The sequence below is a fragment of the Pyrus communis genome, chromosome 12 (assembly GCF_041283825.1).
Source record: "Pyrus communis isolate YQ-2024b chromosome 12, ASM4128382v1, whole genome shotgun sequence".
Taxonomy (NCBI): Eukaryota; Viridiplantae; Streptophyta; class Magnoliopsida; order Rosales; family Rosaceae; genus Pyrus; species Pyrus communis.
In genome coordinates, this window is record NC_142576.1 from 6,560,572 (window position 1) to 6,584,858 (window position 24,287).

The following is a 24,287-nucleotide window of genomic DNA, read 5'->3' on the forward strand; positions in this document are numbered from 1 at the left end:
GCTCTTTTTTTTTTGTTTTTACACATAGCCCATCAAGAGAGAGGTTGCTAGATGTGAGACTCGAACCTAGGTTTTGATTTAGCAAAGAGAATGATCATTTTTTAATTCTTTTGGTATACTTACATGCTGAATTTTCTCCAGTACACATAAAAAATGCACATATAAGTTACACATCTGAACAAGAGCTGTTATATCTCGTTAGACTATATGATCTAATAGCTCTCGTTCAGATGTGTAACTTAAATGTGCATTTAGTATGTGCAGTAGAGAAAACCTCTTATTCATCCAACTTGGTTTATAAATTTGGGCTTAATTAATCTTAAATATGAAGTATGTTTTCAATGGAAAAATAAAATGGTTTGGGACTTTCAACTTGGTTTGATTGTCGGACGGAGCAGTTCGGAATCAAGGTTTGCAAATTTCAAATAAAAAATTTTGAATGAAGTTTTCTTCAAATTGCGGAAATTCAACGTCCATTTAATTTAGTTTTGTATTGTTCGGAACTTGGATGTTTCTGACAATCTGAGTAGTAGATTGTCAGAAATGTCCATTTAACAGATTGTCTGACAATCTGAGTGGTAAATAGTTTCGAAAAAAAAGGTAAAAATAGCATTACTCAAAATTTTATCTATCGCTTATGAAGTGCTTCATTGTCTACCTTGCCCACAATTTTTTGAGTAAAATCATTTTTTTCAAACTTTTTTATTTTTTTATTTTTTATTTTTATAGATGAAACTATATTTTTACCATCTACTTGTATTAAAATTTTATACCACCTTAATTGTCAGCTGATTTGGATATCTAATTCCACATAATTTAGAGCTCATTTGAAAGTGATTTTAAAATAGCTAAAACCATTTTTAGTGAAAATGTTTTGGGTAAAGTACAAAAAACTACCTCAACTATTAGGGTCACGACAGTCTCATACCTCATCTTTTAAAACTGACAATGTCATACCGCATCTTACGAATTTGTGACAATGTCATACCTCCGACAATTTTTCTGTTAGTTTTTCTGTTAAATGCTGACGTGGCAAGAGACGGGGACCACTATCTATTAAAAAATTAACAAAATATTATTAAAAACTAAAAAAAAAATTTACTATTTTTTAAATATTAAAATAATAAATAAAAGTAAAATTAAAAAAAAAAAAAAAAAGGTAAAGTACAAAAAACTACCTCAACTATTGGAGTCACGATAGTTTCATACCTCATCTTTTAAAATTGACAATGTCATACCGCATCTTACGAATTTGTGACAATGTCATACCTTCGTCAATTTTTATGTTAATTTTTCTTTTAAGTGCTGACGTGGCTTGATTCGGGACCTACTTTCTATTAAAAAATTATTAAAAACTAAAAAACAATTATTTAATATTTTTTAAATATTAAAATAATAATAAAAAGCAGAAAAAAAAAAAAAAAGAACCCTCATTTCATCCCTCCCCTCCTCTCTCCTCTCTCCATCTTCATCTTCTTCCCTCACCTGCAAATCCCAGCCAAAAAAAAAAAAAAAAACCAATTTGTCTTCCTCCCACACCCACACTCTTCTCCCTCCTGCAACCCAGAAAAAAAAAAAAAAAAAAAAAAAACCCAGATTCCCATCTTTTTTTATGGGTTTTCAAAATTTTTTTTTTCCTCCTCTTCTTCTTCTTCTTCCTCCTCCTTCTTCTTCTTCCGCAGGGGAGTTGATGGTTTTAAAAAAAAAAAAAAAAAAAAAAATTTCCTTCCTCTTTTTTTTCCTCTTTTTCTTCTTCTTCCTCCTTCTCCTTCTCCTTCTCCTTCTTCTTCTTCCGCAAGGGGGTGTTGATGGGTTTTCAAATTTTTTTTAATTTTTTCTTCCTCTTCTTCTTCTTCCTCCTTCTCCTTCTCCCTTCTTCTTCTTCCGCACCGACAGGGGGGAAATTTTTTTTTATTTCCTTCCTCCTTTTTTTTCCTCTTCTTCTTCTTCTTTCTCCTCCTCCTCCTTCTCCTTCTTGTTCTTCCGCAGGGGGGTTGTTGGGTTTTCAAATTTTTTTTATTTTTTTGGGTTTGCAGGTGGGGGGAAGAAAATGAAGATGGGGAGAAGAGAGAGGAGGGGAGAGGGGGAGGGGAGGGACAAACTGATGGTTTTTTTTTCCTCTGCTTTTTATTATTATTTTAATATTTAAAAAATATTAAATAATTATTTTTTAGTTTTTAATAATTTTTTAATAGAAAGTATGTCCCAAATCAAGTTATGTCAGCACTTAATAGAAAAATTGACGGAGGTATGACATTGTCACAAATTCGTAAGATGCGGTAATGACATTGTCAATTTTAAAAGATGAGGTATGAAACTGTCGTGACCCCAATAGTTGAGGTAGTTTTTTGAACTTTACCCTTTTTTCTTTTTAATTTTACTTTTATTTATTATTTTAATATTTAAAAATATTATTATTTTTTTTAGTTTTTAATAATATTTTATTAATTTTTTAATAGAAAGTGGTCCCCGTCTCTTGCCACGTCAGCATTTAACAGAAAAACTAACAAAAAATTTGACGGAGGTATGACATTGTCACAAATTCGTAAGATGCGGTATGACATTGTCAATTTTAAAAGATGAGGTATGAAACTGTCGTAACCCCAATAGTTGAAGTAGTTTTTTGTACTTTACCCAAATGTTTTTGGAGCAACCCTGAAAAACACTTGAAAAGCTTTTAGAACCAAAAAACATTTTTAAAAAACACTTTCAATCATTTTAAAAGCACTTCCAAATCAGTCTTGATTTAAATTTTTTATTTAATTAAAAGCATTAACACAATCAAAAATAAAAAATCTTAAAACCCAGGTTTCACGTTTTTCTTCTATCGTTGTCCTTCCTCCTCCTACACCTTCGATAGCCACCGTCTCCCCACAACCCATAACCCTTTGAAAGAAATTAAGGAATCCATTGAAAAAACTAATGATAGATGCAATTTCATAATGAAAGAATTGGGTTTCGGGTTTATTCATAACGAAAGAAATGAATCCAATGGTAAACAATAATGGGAAAATTTATGATTGAAAGGGTTGTGATCTTTGGTTGAGAAACGGTGGTGGCTGTTGAATAGTGAGGGAGGGAAGCGACAGTAGCATTGCTTTTTTGAGGGTTTTGTTTTTCTTTTTGTGTTTTTTTAAATTCTTTTAATTGCATAAAAAAATTTAGATTATATGAATGATGTGGCTATTGCCTAATTAAGCTGCCACATAAGGTGGTACGTATAAAATTGTGGTACAAATAGATGGTAAGTGTAGTATTACTTTTATTTATTTTCTTTTGGAAATTCAGATATTGAATGTTGGATTACATTCGCTCATCCACAATTGGAAAATTTGGCTCAAAATTAATTTGAATCGGAATTTCTAATCCAACTTGCATCCATACTTCCAACTAAAAAAACTTGACACGTATGCATATACATTTTGTTTTTAATAAGTTATTTCATATATTAATATGTGCTTTGCAAATATTTATGGAGATGAATCCCTATTTAAAATGATGACCGTGTTCCTCTTCAATCATTATTGTTTGATAATCCCATGATGTAATCGGTATAATCACTAATAAGTAGCTGTAATGTGACATTTTTTCATAAATTACTCCTTGATTGAACATTGAAAGATGGACATGAATGAAGTCTTATGTGTTAGTAAAAATGGCCATCAAAACGTTAATATGAATAGTTTGAACATTGAGAGAAATGAATGCAATAATAAACCCTACAATTATTTAAATCCAACATTAATTCAACATTTTTTGTAAATTGACAACAACTGTAAATCTTTGCACATTAATTCTAACATGCAACTAATTTTCCACAGATGGACAGCACCTGCAAAGTTTTAAACGTTTCAGGTACTATATATGCATGTACTTGGCATACCATACCATGCAACACACCAAGAACAATGCTTTCTCCAAAACAATCCTCACGCCATTCTACTCTTACGAAACTGAAAAGAATCTCTCAAAAGGTGTTTGATTGCAGGCAACTTAGATGCAGTGCCAAATCTCCCTTTTTTTCCGTCGTCTCATTTGCCATCATATTCTTGATCATCTATACAGACAGCATCGTCTCTAACCTTTCCATGCAAACAGATTACCCAAGAACTCATCAAATTCTTGAACATAATCACCAGACTCAAATTCCTGAAGAGCAAATCGAATCAATGTCACCGCTTCCAAGTATGCAAGCAAATATTGATGACATTGCAGATGAAATTCATGATCCTTTGATTCCTCCAGAAAATGCCACAAAAGAAGAAAGGCTAGGGTGGTTCCGGCGAAAACTACCGGAGCTTGATGTACTCAACTCTGACAACTTGACAAAGCAATTCCACGGTCGAGTGCTCGAATTCCTTAACAATGGATGCAGCTCTCAGTTCTACATGATATGGCTCTCACCGGCAAACTCATTTGGGAAACGAGACTTCTTGGCTATGGACACCCTCTTCAAATCTAACCCTCAAGGCTGCTTGATGATCATATCGAAATCCATGGATTCGGGAAGAGGGTACAGAATCCTGAAGCCATTGCTGGACAAAGGATTCAAAATACTAGCAATCACGCCCGACTTGCCCTTTTTGGTCAAGAACACGCCGGCTGAATCTTGGCTTGAGGAATTGAAGAGCGGGAGGAAGGACCCAGGTCGCATCCCATTATCTCAAAACCTAGCAAATCTTATTAGGCTCACAATGCTGTACAAGTATGGAGGCATATATTTGGACACTGACTTAGTAATATTGAAAGATTTTTCGGGTCTGAGGAATGCAGTTGGAGCACAAAGTATAGGTGAGGACTCCAAACAATGGACCAGACTAAATGGTGCAGTGATGATCTTCGACATAAATCATCCGATTCTGATAGACTTTTTAGAAGAATTTGCTACAACTTTTAATGGGAACAAATGGGGTCACAATGGACCTTACTTGGTTTCGAGGGTAATTGAGAGAGTTGGAAGCACACCAGGTTACAACCTTACAATCTTGCCTCCCAAGGCATTTTATCCCGTGGACTGGAATCGGATACACAGGCTTTTCAAGAAGCCCCAGAAGCGATCGGAGTCAAGAGCGGTGGAAATCACACTTAATGAGCTAAATGACAGGGAGACTTATGCAGTGCACCTGTGGAACAAGCGAAGTAGAGAATTCGCCATCCAAGAGGGAAGCGTCATGGCTAGATTAATGTCAGAGCATTGTGTCATTTGCCAGGACATTTATACTTCTTAAAGAAGATTTATTTTCTGTAATATGGTGAAGGGGAAGCTACTTTGAGCATATCAACTCATCTGTGGCAAAGCAAAGCCGCCGCAGAAATGAAGAAAAGAAGAGAAGCTTTTTGTTGATGTATTTTTAATATTTAATAAATAAATTATAATTGTCGTTATTTGTTGTAAGTGAGAAGTTAAGAAGGTTGTTATTATTTGTTGTTAGTGGGAAAACTAAGATGGAGTCTTTTAGCAATTCATCTTATGTAACTCTTATAACTTTTGTCTTGTTAATTTGTGTATATTACCTTATCCACTAAGGGTGATAATAAATCTATAATTAGTAGTATTTTGTCCATCATCCTTTGTTTTCTTTTAGTTTTATCCCACTACCTAATTTCTTCTACAACAATTATTCCCTCCATTCCTCCATCTTTTCCGTTTTTACTTACTGACCAAAGAAGAGTGTTCGTGTGGTCGAGCTTTGGACTCTTCCTTTTGTGCAGATAGGTTTGAGTCACAAAACAATTTTGTTATGCTATTGTATTCTGGAGGGAACAAGTCATGGGATATACTGCTACATCTGTTCATGGACTTTGTTAAACCACAGTGAACTTTAATCTCCTTAAGGAGAGCGATATACTCGCGTTTCAGCCTAATTGTCTACAATCTTTTTAGAAGAATATAGTTTTATTATACCCCAAATTAGTGAATTAGGCAGGATCTTTCGTACAGAATAACAAATGTACAAAATAGCAAAGCAAAAAGCAAGTCAATTTTCTTGTAATTTTCCCAACATTTTTTATTCCAACTAAAGTTGAATTGGTGTTTTAGGTTGAATAAGTTCCAAGGGAAGGAAAGCTGTTATCTACTTGTCAAAACATTTGTAATTTCGGTCTTTTGGATCAGGGTGTTCTATTTCTCTAGTTTCAAATTGTATACATACTAAAAGAGAAAATGAACTGAAACACTGTTCATAAGAACAGTGTTCTACCGAATTTGCCCTCACATGTTTACTCTAATCCCGGTTTTGCCCTTCTGTACACGTGTTGGTCAGGATTTCTATATGCCGTTTGTCCACACGTCGCTCATCGCTCTGCATCGACTGCTTCTCGACCTTTCTTCTCGACTTTTCCCTCCGTTTCACTTCTCTAGCAATTCCCTGCTTCTGACCTCGATTCCTTTTGCTCTCCAAAGCTGCCTTCTCTCCCTCTCCGAGCTTACGATCTTTGTCTGACACATTACCAACCGCACTTTCTTGCTGAAAAACCACCCAACCTGTAGAAATTTCTTCGATTCTTCAGTTGGATTCGGAGAATTTTTCTACCCAGAAAAGCTAGCGTTTCCTGGTGAGTTTTACGGCTTTCTCAATTTAGGTGTTTCAATTTCTTTTCTGTGATTTTGGATATGCAGATGGGTTTTCTGTTCAAATTTATTTTTTGCGATTTTGAGGGTTTTGTTAGTACCAACGGATCCTGCATGTGGGTGTTTAATTCAGCTGCATGTGTGTGTTTTTAATTCGGCTGCATATTTTTACTTCAGTTTTGTTTTCGGTTTCAATGTTTTATCCTAATTTTTCTATCTCTAGGCCAAGAAATTTAAGGTCTTTGTTTTTGTTTTTGCTGCGGATCTGCAGGTTGGGACAATTTTTTTGTGAAATTGATGACTAATCGCATGCTGCTCAGATTATTGACAAGAAATTATATTGAACATGGGTATGTTTCAAAACAGCTACGTGTAATTTCCAATTCTCAGTTTGTATTTGTTTGAAAGAAACCCTGAAAATTAGTTTTCTCTCTCTGTAATTTTTTACTTCCCAATTTTATTTGTTTGAAAAAAACTGTGGCAATTTTTTTTTCTCTGTTGTGTTTATGCTGGCTGTAACAAATTGGTTTACTGTTTTGCTGCAAAATTGTATTTGTTTGAAAGAAACCCTGATAATTTGGTTGTCTTGAGAGTTTTTTTGGTTATTGGTTTAAATCAATGTCCAGAAACCAAAAAGCTTTCAAAAGCAAAGTATTTAACGTTACTTAAGGGTTTTACAGAGGTTTAAAAGCTTGAATGCTTAATTAAAGTTTTGTTTAGATCAATGTACAGAGACGAAAAAGGTTTGAAAAGGAAAGTATTTAAGATTGCTTGAAGCTTTTACAGAGGTTTAAAGGCTTGAGTGACTAATTAAAACTTAATTATGAATTCAACCATATATTTATTTAAGTTAATCGATCATGTAACTACTGAATTAAGGTATGTGATTCAGTTACCTTTCTGAAAATTAGTACTTTTTTTTATTAAGGATCAAGAACATTCATGCTATCAATTTTTCTCAAAGATGAGGCATTTCATTGTCTTTAATTGTCAAATAATGTTATCTGGTGGTTGCAAAGTAATACATACATACATACATACATATATATATATAGCGGGTTAATAATAAACAATCTGTTTGGCTCTAATTTTTTTGATAATTCGGTATTACTGGAAAGATAATGTTTCGTTAACGATACGAGTATTCCGAGTTTTGTTAATTCAGTAAAATGTATTGTAGGTCATTAAATTTTGACATCCGTTTCACTAATACTACATCTATTCTTAGCAAATATAACATGACCTTACATTTTTTCAATTTTCATCTGATACTGCTTTCTACAGAGAAGATAATCATTGCAGCAAACTCAATCTAACGATCCTTTTCCTGCTACTAAAAGCGTTCTCTTAACCTTCAACTTAAGTAAGTGCTCAATTTTTATATATCTACATGGTTTACATAGTTTTTAACCATTACATCGCCCATTGTCTATAACTGTGTGTTGTTTCTAATTGCTTACTTTACTGAAATAATTGCTCGGTGTACCTATATAGTTCTATTTGAACTCAGCTTTTTTTTTTTTTTTTTTTTTAATTTAAATTTTATTTCTCTGCATAGTCTAGAAAAATTCTGCTTTCCTAATTATGTCACACAATTTTGTTTAGTTTTAAAAGTTTTGCTATAATTTTCTGTGATGAAAGGACATTCTGTGACCAAAAAGTTTATCTCCAATTCCAGGTATTTTCTCCCATTGACAACTTAAAATCAACTGCACCTCTATTACTTGCATAACTCTGTTTTTCTCTCCTCCTTAAATTCATATATGGAAATAGGAAGTTTAAGAATCTTTGTTCTTGCTAATAGGTTTAATAATAGTGACATTTGAATGATCTTTGTTTCCAGGAAACTGATTTTAAAGAATGGTAATTGGTGATTCAGAAAATAGTTAGATATTTCAAAGCTGACACAGGTTTTTATGAATATCAGGCTTTGAGATACAATATTGTTCTAGGCTGTCATCCAGATTCCCAACCACATGTTTCCACGGCGGTTTCCAAGAGGTCCTTGAGACGATCAGATGTTATGCTGAGCAGCCACCATTATAATAAGGTTAAGTGTTGAGGTTTTTCTTCAACTTATTTTTCTCTTGGAATGTGAAACCATATGTTTTTCCTGCATGTTGGTGCATGTAAATAACACAATGTTTCATAATCTTTTACTTAGAGTTTAATAAATATGATAAAAGTGGATCATAATTTTTACAATAACCTAACATGGCTATTTTTGAAGGTAAGAGCGAGTGTTATTCTCTTGGTCACTAGATGCCTCAAGAATTTATAGTCACTCACCCAACTTGGGATTTGAGTAATCATGAATAACTTGATTTCGTTTTACTATGTGATGTGTTGGTGAGAGGACTTGGGGATGGGAGGGAGGGCTAGAGAGAGATGTTTAGATTTGAGAAAGGCAATTGGTATTGAAAATTGAGATGCCTGTATACCATGGCGGAGTCGGTTCCAGCTTTTTCTCTTCCTTGGTATGCATTCTCCCTCTCTCTTAATTTGTTTGTTTAATCTATTTCTGAAATTTGTGTATGAAAATTCTTGAATTTGCCTAACGGATTGATAATTAACAATAGTAATAGTTGATTTCACATTGGATAACTGTTGCTGACCAAAGAGAGGTCAGAGTGTGCCATTTTGTATGAACTCTATGTGTATAGTGATAGATTGTAAGATGATTGAGATTTGTGCAGGTAATTACTATAAATACAAATGGATGGTGCATACAAATTACTAAAACTTCAAGAAAAAAATAAAACAGACCCAGATACCAATTCACTTCAATCCCCAAACACCTTGATCCGTTCCAGCTTTTTCTCTTCCTCGGTATGCATTATTCCTCCCTCCCTCTCTCTTAATTTTTTTTTTCGGTTAATTATTTATGGGATGTAGGAACCTGAATTTCCAGAATTGTTGTGATGTTGGAACCCTAATTTGGTATGCATGTAAACTGAAAGTCTTATATATTTGGATGATTTTCTCCCTTTTTTTTTTCTTTGATATGCATGATTGGGGCAAAGCTGGGAAAGACCTATTGACATGGATAATGTCACCACTGTCCTCAAGTTAAAAGCTTGGTCTCTTTTCCATAAATTAATCTCATTTCTTTGCCTTTTGAAGCGTTTTATCATGTTTATAAAAGATCCCTTGCATTTTTCTTAGAAAATTGGCTTCACTAAAGATGAAGAAATATTGTAGAACCAATTTCAGGAATCACATCATGCAATTTGTCTTCAAATCACTACAGTTGTTGGGCATGTTTTCTTATTTTGGAGATAGTTTTGAGAGATAATTGTTTAGTTATAGCATAAAATCTCAATATTTACATTTACAATATTAGATTGCATTGATCTAAAGAAGTGACTATCAAATCACTAAAAAAAAAGTCCTCTCTAACTGGTATAAAACCAGATTCTTTTCCACCAATAAAAAACACTAGGTAACCATACTTTATTTATATTTTTTTTATAATATAAACCTGTTGATGTATAAATTAATTGCATGTATTTTAATATTTCATATTTTTTTCCTTGCCTAGGTTGCTTTCTTGACAATCAAGAGTAATGGTGGGAAACTTTAGGTGCTTCCGTGAATGACTTATTTTTTTCTATGCAGAGACAAATTCTACGATTGTGTGTGGACTGTATCGATTAAATCTTTTGTTTGTTAAAATCTTCAAACATTTTTAATGTAAGTAATATTAATCGTCTATGACATGGTTTTTCTTACAATTTCTAATCTCGCAGTAACGCGCGGGGTATCAATTTCTAGTGTAAAACAATAACTGCGTTATATATCTAGTTATAGACATAATCTAATGGATGTTACCTTCCATAAATTTTTATCCCTCAATCCTCGTCAATTCATTTGATCCGATGGTTTAAAATTGAGAGTGTAAAAGATAAAAAGAGGTGTGTAGTTAACACCATCGTATTTCTTTTTGAAAGTCATGTTTTTTGTTTTAACAAATAATATTATTTATGCTAAAGGGGAGGGGTGAGCTTAGCTTCACAATGGGTTAGCAATAATGTGGTTCAAATTTGCATTTAGCGAGAATTAAACTTAAGATCTCTCATTTATTAATAAATAAGAATATCACTAGACTGTAGTACTAAGTGACTTCGAAATCATATTATAGCATAACTATTGGCAGTTGCTGGTTAAAGGACCAATATGATTAGAAGTTAGAACATAAGTAATTACCACCAAAGCATCCATTTTCTGAGGACATCAACGACTTCTTTACAAGATCCATTTTTGTCCCATATAATCACATATAAGTTGAGAAACCAGGAAGATAATACAGACTCGTTATACAGGAGGAAACTTTAATACTCATAAATCATAAATGACTAATTAAACTCATAGGATCCCAATAGAAATCCTCCACACACAACTGGAACCCTCCTTTCCCATTGTAAAACGGAAAATTACCGACGGTGAATGAAATAGTATGTTTGTGAGATAGTAAGAACGGAAAGGGAAACCGCAACAATGAACGATGTCAATGGTCGTGCCTTATTAAAATAGGCATGAGTCATGACTCAAGCTCATTTAAATAACGCATTGCACGACACGATTAACAATGAATGACCAGGTTGGTCCTAAGGTTTAAGTCCAATAGACCAGCCTCGCCGCAATTCATCATGGCCAAGCACAGCCCATGGCGTGGGATCATTATGATGACCATCCCATTTAAACTAATACATAATTAAATATGGGAACTGATATTAGCATTCTAAAAATCTCATTCTACACTCCTCATAAGTGTACTTTTCTTTTTAATTATAGAAACTTTGGAGTGCTAATAATAATTCCCTTAAATATTAATATATTTATTCATTATTTTTCAAGTAAAACATATAGTTTGGAGCTAATAAGACTAAATAATTGTGATATTAGGCTTTAAACTAGATTCAAATAATTTTTTCTAATAATATAAAATAATTAAAGTTTGTTGAGCCGCTTGTTTAGTGGCACGGCCCAAGAACGGCTTAGGCCCATATGATACTTTTAGGTGTTAGATCGTTTGACACCTTTTAGTTTTTAGGGGTGGGCATGAGAAATATAGAACCGAGAAAGCGAATTGGACCATGACAGAAAAAAAATCGAAAAAAGATAATTTGTGTTTGTTGACCAAAAAAATCAACTTTTGACAATAATTGAATTGAGCCAGTTCAGACTGGTTTCAATTCAGGTTCTCAACTTGAAAAAACTAGCACGGTCGAACTGAACCGGCTAATATTAATTTAATTTTTATGTTTTTCTTTTAGACAAACAATATTATCTACATTAAGAAGAGGAAGTGATAATTTAATTTTTATGTTTTTAAATATTCAATGAACATAGCCCATCTAATACTAATATCTCGCAAGGCCGACCAAATTGAACTAAATTGAAGGTCCAAAGGCCCATAGCCTAACTAAACCCAAGTGACCATATGTCTCTTCCTCTTCCTTTTCTTTATGCCGTCTGGCCACCAAACCAGTCTCACATTTTGTCTTTCCCCCTTTAGAGCCAGTCTCTGTTTTCTTCTCTCTTTCCTTCTTAGCCCTCTCGTTTCTTCTCTATTAGTCTCACAAATCTTGCAGGTTTATGTTTTTACCTTGTACACTTCCAGTAGTTTGGCTCAAATTTGTAAGAATTTATCGGTGGAAACATACTGTTGGATGTTGAAGCAGAACTCGGAGGAAAAATATATCTCTACAATAGAATGCCAGAAGATAACTTTGGTGTCTCAAGCCCCTTAAACCTAAAAACAAAAAACAAAAACAAAAAAAATAAGAAAAACGTAATGTTAGAACAATAAACTCCAGCGTAAAAGTGAAAAAGGTTTTTTTTAAAAAGAACAATAATTGGCTACTTAAATATGAGTAGGAACTCATACTCAAAACTCTTAGTATTTTAATCACAGAGTTTTGTACTGATGATCAGAACTGTTCATACTATGAATCACATTGTAAAGATCATATCTGCAAAAAAATAAATTAAAACTAAGGTTGTTTAATCAATCTATTATAGCAAATACATAGACGGTTTGTAATGCTTTTACCAATACCGTTCATTTGTTTTTAAACAGTTTGATGACCAAACGACCTTAATTTTTATTGATTTTTTGCAAAGGTGATTTTTATAGGGTGATTTATAATATGAACGGTTATGATTATAAACATAAAGTTCTATAAATTGACAACGAACAATTTTGAGAAATTTTGAGTAGGAGTTCCAACTCGTTTTTGAGTAGCCAAGTATTATTTTTTTTTTTGTCCCATTAGCTCTTCGTGTCATGCACCTATTGGTGGGTACTACCAACTATCATTGCCACTTGATAGTCCTGTACCATCTAATAATATCTCATCCGTCATTGTCAAGTGGTGCTACTGTACCATCTAATAATTTCTCCCCATGATTGATAAAGACGATGACGTTGAAGCTATCGTCACGCGTGGAAAAATCTCCTTACCCTCCGTTATCTCCAATAGCGAATTCTCTAAGCCACTTGTAATATTTGGCCACGCTGAGGGCCATTCGTAAACAATGCCAGGAGAGCATGAGTGATATAATGGAGCAGGGAGAGGATATATTTTTTTGTGTGATTGGAATACGAGATGGTATACTACGTGTTATTATATAAATAATGGAATATATGTGCTAAAAAATTAATAATTTAAAAAAAAAAATTTTAACCACTTATATAAAAATACTTTATACCTGATATATCATCACTATTCTAGTCATAATGAAAATTTTTTCATGAGGACAGCGTTACACACGGAAAAAAAAGAAAAAAAGAAAGACAGTAGCTTTACGCCATAGGCCCGCAGGTATCAGTTTTAACCCGTCGTTTTCGTCCTCGCTCTTCGGAGGCCCCCATGCCCGACAAAGACGATAACGTTGAGAGGCTATCATCATGCGTGGCAGAATCTCCCTCCAATCGCGAATTCTCTGATCTGGTAAATAACGTTAAGTTGATTTGCTCTCCTTCAATCCGTTTATGTTGCCCAAGAGCACTAGGTGTCGGTCCTTATAAGGCGAATTACACACAGAAAAAACGAAAGAGGCAGCTTTATGCCATAGGCCCATATAAGTCGATTGACAGATGATGTGTGGTCTCCAATCCTTTTTATGTTTTCCCAACAGCACAGCTGTCGGTCCTTAAAAGGCGAATTGAATGAAAAGACGTAGCTTTATGCCGTAGGCCCATATAAATCAATTGAAAGATAATGTGTGGTCTCCAATCCTTTTTATGTTTTCGCAACAGCACATGTGTCGGTCCTTAAAAGGCGAATTACACACAAAATATGAAAAGACGTAGCTTTATGCCATAGGCCCATATAATCGATTGAAAGATGATGTGCGGAAAAATGATGATATCACATGGCCCACATAACTCAATAAGCCCCTTGAGAAACGGCTCATATTTTTTTTGTATTTGTGTTTGTTCCTTATTTTAATGGTTTGTATTGCATCCACATGTTAACAATTAATACAATTCAAACTCAAACTTAAACAGTTAAAATAATTGGTGAAACGACCTGAAACTTCATTTCAAAGAAGGTATCCAAAAGTCAGTTGTGGGGTGGGGGGAAGAGGGGTTTTGGCTGAAGAATCTCTGATGCCAAAGTTAGAATTTGAGAGAAAAAGTGTTTGAAGAATTTTTGGGAGAGAATGAACTTGGGTTTTTGGAGAAATGTGGGGCTATAAAAAGGGATGTGGTCGATCTTATTTGGAGAAATAGGGACCGGCTACTTATGGTGGTTTTTCAATATAATTGCAAGATATTATGTCAAATAATATATTGCATTCAATTTGGTAATTAATCAATTAATTTGGTAATTAATCCCAATTTGAAAGGAATAATTGGGAGTTACCTTGTGAGTAGGATTGGATGAGGAGTGATGAAAGAGTTTTGAATAAATACCATTTTGGGATCAACTTTGACCTTGATTGAGCCGTTATTGTCTGTTGCTTACGCGTGGGAATCTCAGTGTGTCTCGAGGGTAATTTTGTCTTTTTAACCCAAAAGTCCATGTGTCGCAACCATAATTTTCTTGATTATTTTAGACTCCACAAATGCCCCCACACCATCTGCCATGTCTACTTCTTACGGGCAAAAGGGTTGTCCGAACTCTACTTTCCACTTGAACGTTTGGTCCTTCCTTCGTCTTGGCATACAATATTATACAGTTAGTGCAACATGAGTTTGAGATTGACCCTTACACAACTCCCCATGTCTTGCCTGTTTGGCAATGTTCGCTGTTTGGTTTACTGCAACATGAGTTTGAGATAGGGATGGTGTAGACATGTAAATTTCGTTGCATACAAATGGTGCATCGCAAAGCTCCACGTGGCATATGACTCATCACAAATGAACAAGTCATCAATGACATATGGCACAAGACAAGCAAAGGAAGTATAAAACTTCCGCAAAATTCGGCAATAAGGGAGGATTCCCCTTAAATTCGGCTAGGGAATCCAAATTGATCCTAAAATTGGAAAGAAAGCCAAATCATCTTCATAAAACAAGCAAGAATTGAAGATTGCTCACAAAATAACCAACAAGTGCTCTTAAATTCGGCCAAGCAAGGGAATTAGGATACAAAACATGCCTAAATTCTCCCATGGATGAATTAGGACATAAATCAAAGCCAAATCCACCAAAGGGCAAGCCTTGAGAAACTTATAAATACAAGGTCCTACCACAAGCATAAGGGTCAAAATATCTCAACACAGAATAACCTCCACCAAAACCTTTGAAGACTAATACGCTACCAAAGCTCTCTTCGAAGAACATTGAACCAGCCGTAGCTTTCTCTCGACCAAAGCCATAGCAATTCCTAGAAGAATCAACAAGCGCTCGTGCAGATTCCTTCAAGACTTTGTTGCAAGCTTATAAACTTGTAGCAACGTTCGTTTCAAGATCAAGTCGCCCAGACCCTTGAAGCAATGAAATTCTGCATCCACACTATCTTTGCTGCAGCTTGAGGAGAAGATTATCCTTGCGTTGTTTTCAAGCTCAAAACTTGAAGCAATCATTCAACTCGTTCGTCCAAGATCAAGTCATTGCGACCTTTAGATCAACAATCAACCATCTACATCAAATTTGAAGACTGAATCAGAGGAAAAGTTGTAAACAGAGATTGTAACCTACAAATTTAAATCAATACAAATCTACTTTGTACACGTGTTCTCACCTCATTCGATGCAGAATTTTCGTGTTTATAGATGACAATCCTAACTGATAAACCTGATAACTGCGAATAACTGTCCAAATGGATTGGATTTGGGTAAAATTCAGGTATATTTTGGATATGGGGAAAATCTGTGAGTAATATTCGGTTATGGTTTTGGATATGGTTATAGGGGTTCCCAATCCGTATCCATCCTCGAATCTGAACCGAATTATATATAATATAATAGTGAATATATAATTATATAATATATATATATATATATATATATATATATATATATTATTCATTGAATCCATTACCTTGATAATGCAAAAGTTGCACTATGCGAGTTGCATTTTGTGGACAAGTTAAAAAGTTTTGATATGAATCAAAATCTATGAAAATCTAGACCAATAGTACTTATGGAAGATATCAAAGATCAGCCAACATTATCAATGCTTAGCTTTAATTTTTATGGTTCACAAGATCCATTTATTAAATCATTTTATACATCAAATATTTAATGCCAAAAATAATATTACTAAATTACCATGCGTCAATTGAAGAATATATTTTTTGTATTGAAGATGGGTATAACTATTAACCGATGGAGAATCTGTTACCAGGTGGATATGGTTATGGATAATACCTGATGGTTAATTGGCGGTTATGGATATGGTTAATTTTTATGGTTATGGGGATGGATATAACATTTCCGTCCCTAAAGTGAATCGTTACCATCTCCAAATTGAATTGTTGCCATCCCTAGTTTAAGATTAGTTTGAATGCTGCCTTTGTGGGGCCTTTATTAGGCCTTCGGGCTCGCAATCAAAACTAATGTAGATTTAAGCGTGCCACTATTAATTTGTTCAACAAATTGTTTTGATAATTGTTAGTTACTTAATTGCTTGCGCCGTAAGTTATTTGGACTTCTTGATCCAGTTGGATTGGTTCACAGATGAGTTAAGTTTGTATCAAGCTTTTTTCCTTGCCTTGTGATCAAGGACTTTTACTTATAATATCATATGCCTAGTTGTAAGAAAGTTCATGTTTAATTAGGTTCTTTCTGTAGTGTCCAACTTTGTTTAGCATCGAAATGAAAGTGGTTAGGTTTTTTTTTTTTTTTGGAAACATAAAGTGGTTAGTTTAACAAGACTAAACATATAGAAATCTTACAATATGTAGCGGAAAATATCATAAAGATTAGACAAGTACAAAAGTCAAATCTACCATATATAAATGCAAACATAGGAGATTCGGGCACTGTTACAAACTTGGCGGGCAAGGTTTTTCTCCTCGCATACCTTTCTCTTTGTGTTTTACAGAGGCAAAGGCTTTGGAAAAAAAAAAAAAAAAAACAGAATTCAACCAAGGTTTACAAAAAGAATTTGATACTACAAAAAGAAATCATAGCAGAGCTTGTAAAACTAACAAAATAAAGTTTTTCTATGGTGGACCTACAACTTGAAAAATGAATGGGTAGACAAAATAAAGCTATCTGTTTTTTGCTATTGAGTTCAGAGTTGAGTATGTTGAGAGAGTTTTCTTCTTCATTCCTCGTTGCTTTTATACCCCTCTTGCCCGAGTGTCTCAAGTCTCCCCTTTTAGTGATAGCTTACAGAGTAAGGTGAGCCATCATCTGCTTTTGTTATTTACCTACCCATGCTACGGAAAAATACTTTTAACCGAGGGTGAGTTGCCTTCTGCCTCTTGTCACTTCCATCATAAGCTTCTTGTTTATTAGCTGCCAAGAAATAATATTTAATTTTGTCTCGAGCCTATGCTTCAACTAATCCAAATCCAAGAAGCCCTTGCATGCTTGGGCTTTTAATATTTTTCAGCCCAATGTTAATTAATTACCCCAACGCTAACAACTATTAGTGATTAATCAAATACAACGCTATCAACTTTTAGTGATTAATCATTGTCAACGAATCTAAACAACTAATCAAAGAAATGGGTCCATTTAAAAAAAAATAAATAAAATATTAGCACCCCACAATATATTGAATACATCCCTTATTAAAATTTAATATTAAATGACTTACATACCTAATATGTAATGACAATTCCGACCTTAAAAGGTTTAAAAAAAAAAAATAGAAAAATTCTAAAAACACCCCAAATTACTTTTCACATGCATATCCTAAGTTTTTATCTTCTTCAACTCTCAAAGCCACTCTCATCATCTATTGTAGAATTAATGAAACTACAAACATGTTAATTGATCTTGACGAATGAAATGTGAAATCAACATTTTAGAAACTTTACATGAGGTAAGACTTCGTATTTTCGTTGTTTTAGTGATTTCAACGATATCGGCATGCATATGCTGCGTTATGAATGATATCCATTAAAAACAAATATTATTGATAATGAGAATCACACACCTAATAAACCTTAACCACATGATTCAATAACTAAAAGCAGCTTAACAACCTAATCTCTTCCTCTAATTCAATGATTCAATAACTAAATCCATTTCCATGATTCAATCAAAGGAAAAGAAGAGGAATCATCATCATCAACCCTCATGTTTATTTAATCCCCATTGCCCAGTGCCATTGCTGCTACTATATAAAGCTCTACACTTCTATAACTGCTATATTTTTTTTGGATTTTTTATCTTCCTCATCTTCCTCATCCACTGTTGCGAAAATCATCTTCCTCATTTACTGGTACGGAATACCCACAACCTTCCACCTCTTTCCATGGAAGGGATAGAGAAACATGAAGGGATAAACAGATGCAAATAATCAAACAATTGTTGGCACCACTTCAATAGTAAAATAAAAAATAAAAAATAAATAAAAAAATCGGAATCACACCAGCTTCAGCTTTACACCGAAGGTACCTTTGGATGACCTTATGTATTTGCACTTAAGATTTGAAGATTGTGGGGTGTATGTAGAAAATGTAAGGTATATGATGAGAGTGTAGGGTGTGAGAGTATTATAGGAAAGTAAATGAGGTGTATTAAGATAAGTTTTAACTAAAAAAGCTAATGTGTGGTGTATTCAATAAAAAGAGAAAAACCATCAAAGCAGATGAAAGAATAGAAATGCAAATGAAATCAAACCCAAAAGAAGAAACAAATGGGACCACTGTAAAAAAATCACAAAAGCAAATGAAAGAATAAAACATAGGTGAAATCAAACCCAAAAGCAGAAACGAATGGGATCATTGTAAAAGAAATTTCAAAAGCAGATGAAAGAATAAAAACGCAGATGAAACTGAACCCAAAAGCGAAAGGATTTTGGTTATTACCTGTTAAACGATGAAGGACGATCTACTGAAGAGACGGGGAACACAACAGTAGGGTTTCCACGATGGGTGCCATGAGTCTGACTGTTTTGAGTGTGAGTGAACGAAAGGAAAGGAGAATCTTATCTCTACTCTGGTTATTTATCTATTTATTTTGGTCAAAAGTGATATCCATTAATTAGAGGAAGGTTTAACAAAATATTCCGGTACTGTTCATTTTTAACGAAAAATCACATTTATATATTTATCTGGTACTATTTATTATACCTTAAAAATGACTTTTCATTAAAAAGGAAGTTTTTTTAGATTTTTCGTTAATTTTCCTTTAATTAAATATCCAAAACGGAGCTACAAGAACACCACAATCTATTCTATTTAAAACAAACAAAAGCAACCACATGTCGATTCGGTTAACCGATGTCCAATAATTATAGGAACCCTCGTTAAATCGACCTTAATCGATGCAGGTCGGTTTATTCAACGAAAAAAAGGAAAAAAAAAGACCCAATTTGGTGAATAGAATGGGAGACAAATTATTATAATTTGTTGAGTGGGGGGACCCACACATTAAAGATCAAATATGTGAAGAGCATAAGTTAAGAATTTATATGTAAATAATTTGTATTTTAGTTGGTTAAAAATATTCGTTCATGCGATTTTGTGTTCGAATCTTTTTTTTTTTTGGCTAGTTAGTGATACCATAAATAGCAAAGCCTATGAGCTCCTGAACTCACACCAGCACTTGATTCAAAAGTAATAACACTTGGCTAGTTCGCTTCAGGTTTGAAATCTGTGAAATATGTCTTCTGTGGAAGTTCCACTATCTCAATCTTCAAACCCAAATGACACTTTTGATGTTCATCAGCCTAAGCCTTCAGCCACATTTTCTCCCAGCATTTGGGGTGACCATTTTCTATCCTATGCTGCCTTGGTAAGACTTCTTTCTCACTACAATAAATTATTAATTTGAACACTATATTATTATGAAAATTAAATTTGTCTTTTAAAGAAAGAGGAAGATAACCAAATAGTACTTTAATCATTTAAAATTCTACTGATTTGAAATCATTTTATCTAACTTTCCCTTCCTTAATGTGGCAAACATGTTGTGAATCAAACTACCAAAGTTAAATTCACACTTTTTTTTTCTTTTGGGAAAAACAAGTTCTTAAAGTCATGATAACTGCCACGCAATAACTATTTTAGGTTAGGTGCCTCTCTTTTCTCAATGTTTACAATTTAGAAATTGACATCATAAAGGTTATGCGTTTTCTAATGTGTTACCAGACTTATAATCATCTTATATTAATTGTAGTCTATATCTTTTGGTACTTGGAAACCTCCTCATTCAAACATATCCTAAAGGTTATGCGTTTTCTTTTTTCTTAAATCAAAATGTGATCTTGTGGAGGAAGTGGATGCTGAACTTGAACAACATGTACAAGAACTGAAGGAAGAAGTGAGAAGGATGCTAATGACATCACTTGAAAATGTTTCCCAAAAGCTCAACTTGATTGATGACATTCAGCGCTTAGGTGTGTCCTACCATTTTGGAAATGAAATTGAAGAAATTTTACAGAAAATTCACGAGAGCTCTTATGATTTGGATGACCTGTGCACGGCTGCTCTTTGTTTTCGATTGCTTAGACAACAAGGTTATAACGTTTCATGCGGTAAGTAATCTCGGATGGTGGTCTGGTCATATATATATATATATATATATATATATATATGTATGTATGTATGTATGTATGTAATCTAAATGCTTCTTGAGGTTCTGAATTTTCCATTTTGTTGGTCATGCAGACTTATTCAACAAGTTCAAGGACGGTAATGGAAATTTCAAGGGATCACTCGTTGATGATGTTGTAGGACTACTAAGCTTGTATGAAGCCACACACCTTAGGATACATGGAGAGGAGATACTAGATGAGGCGCTAACCTTCACCACGACTAATCTCGAATCGGCGACATTCCGTTTAAGCCCCCCCTCCCCACTTGCAAAAGCAGTAACCCACGCCTTAAATCAGCCGCTTCGAAAGGGTTTACAAAGGGTTGAAGCAAGGTATTACTTGTCAGTCTACCAGGAACTAAGAGAATCACCGAATGAAACTCTCCTAAAGTTCGCCAAGTTGGATTTCAACCGACTACAACGAGTCCATCAGAAAGAACTAAGCGAAATCACAAGGTAAATTAATTCCTTATTCATCCATATACATCACTTACTAAAGAGTTGAATTCCCCACCTCTAGCTACTAAATAATTATTTTTGTAGCTTAGGTGGTGGAAGGACTTGGACGTGCCAAACAACCTACCTTTTGCAAGAGACAAACTGGTTGAGGTCTACTTCTGCTGGGGTTTGACAGTCGACTTTCAGCCTCAATATTCCTTTGCTAGGAGGATATCAAGCAAAGTTACTGCTATAATATCCCTTATCGATGACGTTTATGAATATGGCACAAATGAACAACTGGAGCTCTTTACTGAAGCTATTGAGTCGTATGAATATATCATTAGTTAAAATTCTCTTATATATATAATATCTAACCTTACATCACCATCCGATTAAAAAGGAAAAACTAACCTAATTATGCACAATTGATTTATGTATTACTTGATCAGTTGGGATGTCTCAGCCATAGATCAACTACCAGAGTATATGAAAGTCTGCTATCGGGCGTTGTTGGACGTATATACTGAAATTCATGAAAAGCTTGCGCACGATGGGAAATTATATCGCATCCACCATGCAAGAGAAGCGGTACTATTCCTCAATATTTGCTTAGTATCGAGTCTAAAATTGTTACAAGGCCAGAAAAACGTACTGCAAATACTTTACAATATGTATAGAAACAATTGATTCTTTTTGTATAATCTTTGTATATCAATATGAATTAACAGTAGAAATGATTAAGAATTATTATAATCTCATGATCTGGTATGTGTCAGATGAAAAAAGTAGTTAGAGGCTACTTCGATGAAGCCAAATTGTTCCGCCAGAAGCACATGCCATCACTGGATGAATACATGTCTGTATCACTCGTGACCGGTGGCTGCCTGTTACTAATAACCACATCCTTTGTTGGAATGGAAGAAGCTACAATAGACTCCTTTGATTGGTTATTAACTTCCCCTCCAGTAGTGAAGGCTACATCAACAATTCAGAGACTCATGGATGACATAGCGGAACACAAGGTACTAAATCGTTTATATAAATAGTAGGAATAAATATTGTCGATTGTAAAATGTCTCACACAAAAACCCTGATTGAATAAAATTTAACTCATATAAGTAGTTCCACTTCTAATTGCACCAAACGCTTTTGTGACAAAACCCTATACCTGTTGGGCTAGCAAGTGGTTAAGTTAGAATAGTATCACTGCTTGACCCTATTAGTAGTGGATTGCTGGCCCGAAATCTTGACAAGCACAACTATTATGATTGCATTAATACTTGTACTAATTAATGGTCCTTTTTATCCTACTCCTCATGCACTAGTTTGAGCAAGAGAAAGAATATTTTATCGGTGTTGTGAACTGTTACATGAAGAAATATGGGGCCACAGAAGAAGAAGCGATAACCGAACTTCAAGGACAAGTGAATAATGCATGGAAGGACATAAACGAAGCGTGCCTCCACCCTACTGCTGCCCCCATGCCCCTGCTAATTCGTTTTCTCAATTTTGCTCGGGTCATGGATGTTGTGTACAAGCATGAAGATGGATACACTAATGCTAAGGGTGTGGTAAAAGATCTTATAATTTCTACACTAGTAGAACCCGTAGCTTTATAAGCCTAAAATATCGACTTATTGTGATGTTTCTTTTGAAAGTATAATCTCCAGTGCCCAAGTTGCCTACAAAAAAATAAGGAGCTACTATCCGTTAAGACTGTAAAAATGTAATTTGGGTTGTGCCTTTGCTTTCCATATTATGATTCTATCAATAAAACAACAACTATGCAGTTGGGAATAAAACATATACTAATTATTCAGCTCAAATAGCACAATAGAACACGCATATATAGCAGTTGGTGCTAGAACTCAGACGGAGTTTGGGCACAGGGTTTAACACGTATTGGCCCCAAGTGTTGCTTTTGGTCTTAGTGCCACAAGATGGCTCGAGAAAAAGAGAGAATAGACTTGCCACTATTGGAAGCTGCTAACAGACAATGTTTTTGTTTGAGCATGTGTGTAAGTTGCGCATTAATCTGACTTCTGAATCAAATAATTGTGCACCAAGTGGGATGGTGGTGTGGTTAAGTTTTTTTTTTTTTTTTTTTTTGGTGTGCCTTAATATTTAGTGGAACTTCACACATTTTTGCCTAAAAAGTAAATGAAAGCAAAATAGTAACTAAAACAGGGAACAAGATGTAATCATTTCACGGTGGAGTGAAGATTATAAATTTTCCCAAAACCAGAATCTAGGTCGATTGGCTGAACTACATAAATTGAAATGTAAAGAAAGTAGTAAAAGAAAGATTCAAGCCATGAAGGCTGAGATAATGCTAAAGAACGTCACTGAGATCACTGGTGTCTGATATCAGTTTGTGTAGGAACTCTTCGAGCCTTCGGGCATCACATCTCGAAAGTCGTTCTGTTTATGTAGTTTTGTACATTTTGTATACATGTAAATCTCCCCCTTACACATACTTAAACATCGCTGCACATTTTATATATTTGTGTTTCTTCTGCTGCGAATATTTCCCAAATCCATCAAAACTGAATTGGTCTTTCTTTCTTTAAGTGAATTGGCAGCGGGGATGCAGGTGGTTTTTGGTGCTGCTCGAGTGTGACAGCTGAAGCTGAAGTGATAAGGCAGGATTGACGGAATGTGTAGAGAAGGGCTTATTGAGGATTGAAGAGGAGACATATGCGAAAATTGTGGTAGACATTGTTGTGCTAGGATAGCACCAAATTAATTGGAAACCAACTCATGGTAACCCACAGAAAATATAACAAATGAAATGCAAGAACAAAATAGAAACAACACTAAGATTTAACGAGATTCCTCAACAGTAGTGTAACTATATCCTCGGAGCAGTAGGAGCTCACCAATAATCCACTAACAACCAAATGAGAGTGTTTACAAAGTTTTTGGCAATTTCACAACCCAAAGGCCCAATACACCTAATAATTCTCACACACCAAAAAAACAAAGGGAAATTTTATTTGAACCCATATTACCTCACTCTACACCCAACTTAAATTTAAAACGTGAATTGTCAGTTTTATCCTATTGTATAATTACTATCAAATACAAGATAAAATCAGAAATC

At 34.4% G+C, this 24,287-nt stretch overlaps 2 protein-coding genes and 1 long non-coding RNA gene across 4 annotated transcripts; all 3 read left to right on the top strand.

Annotated features, from left to right (window-relative positions):
• Positions 1-3,908: 3,908 nt before the first annotated feature.
• On the top strand, positions 3,909-5,724 carry LOC137744719 (uncharacterized). Its single transcript, XM_068484504.2, has one exon. The coding sequence runs from the start codon at positions 3,909-3,911 to the stop codon at positions 5,226-5,228; it is 1,320 nt and encodes a 439-aa protein (XP_068340605.2). The 3' UTR covers positions 5,229-5,724.
• A 568-nt stretch (positions 5,725-6,292) lies between these two features.
• LOC137745541 (uncharacterized) lies at positions 6,293-10,305 on the top strand. The gene is made up of 6 exons (XR_011069697.2): positions 6,293-6,555; positions 6,843-6,921; positions 7,856-7,934; positions 8,499-8,621; positions 9,268-9,400; positions 10,113-10,305. It is a non-coding gene; the product is annotated as an uncharacterized LOC137745541 (long non-coding RNA).
• A 9,372-nt stretch (positions 10,306-19,677) lies between these two features.
• On the top strand, positions 19,678-22,986 carry LOC148692247 ((-)-germacrene D synthase-like). Of its 2 annotated transcripts, none has more exons than XM_088681922.1 (7): positions 19,678-19,731; positions 19,793-19,942; positions 20,423-20,684; positions 20,818-21,199; positions 21,634-21,772; positions 21,961-22,206; positions 22,510-22,986. In XM_088681922.1, the coding sequence occupies exons 2-7, from the start codon at positions 19,811-19,813 to the stop codon at positions 22,801-22,803; spliced, it is 1,455 nt and encodes a 484-aa protein (XP_088538048.1). In that variant the 5' UTR covers positions 19,678-19,731; positions 19,793-19,810; the 3' UTR covers positions 22,804-22,986. The 2 variants fall into 2 exon arrangements, with proteins under 2 accessions (XP_088538048.1, XP_088538047.1); XM_088681921.1 differs by lacking the exon at positions 19,678-19,731 and adding an exon at positions 21,292-21,510 and having other exon boundaries at positions 19,769-19,942.
• The last annotated feature ends 1,301 nt before the right edge of the window (positions 22,987-24,287 follow it).

Coding starts and splice junctions, on each gene's coding strand:
- LOC137744719 (XM_068484504.2), top strand. CDS start 3,909: ATGCTTTCTCCAAAACAATCCTCACGCCATTCTACTCTTACGAAACTG.
- LOC148692247 (XM_088681921.1), top strand. CDS start 19,811: ATGTCTTCTGTGGAAGTTCCACTATCTCAATCTTCAAACCCAAATGAC. Junction 21,511..21,633: donor TTTACTGAAGCTATTGAGTC/GTATGAATATAT, acceptor TTACTTGATCAG/TTGGGATGTCTCAGCCATAG. Junction 22,207..22,509: donor ATGACATAGCGGAACACAAG/GTACTAAATCGT, acceptor CTCATGCACTAG/TTTGAGCAAGAGAAAGAATA.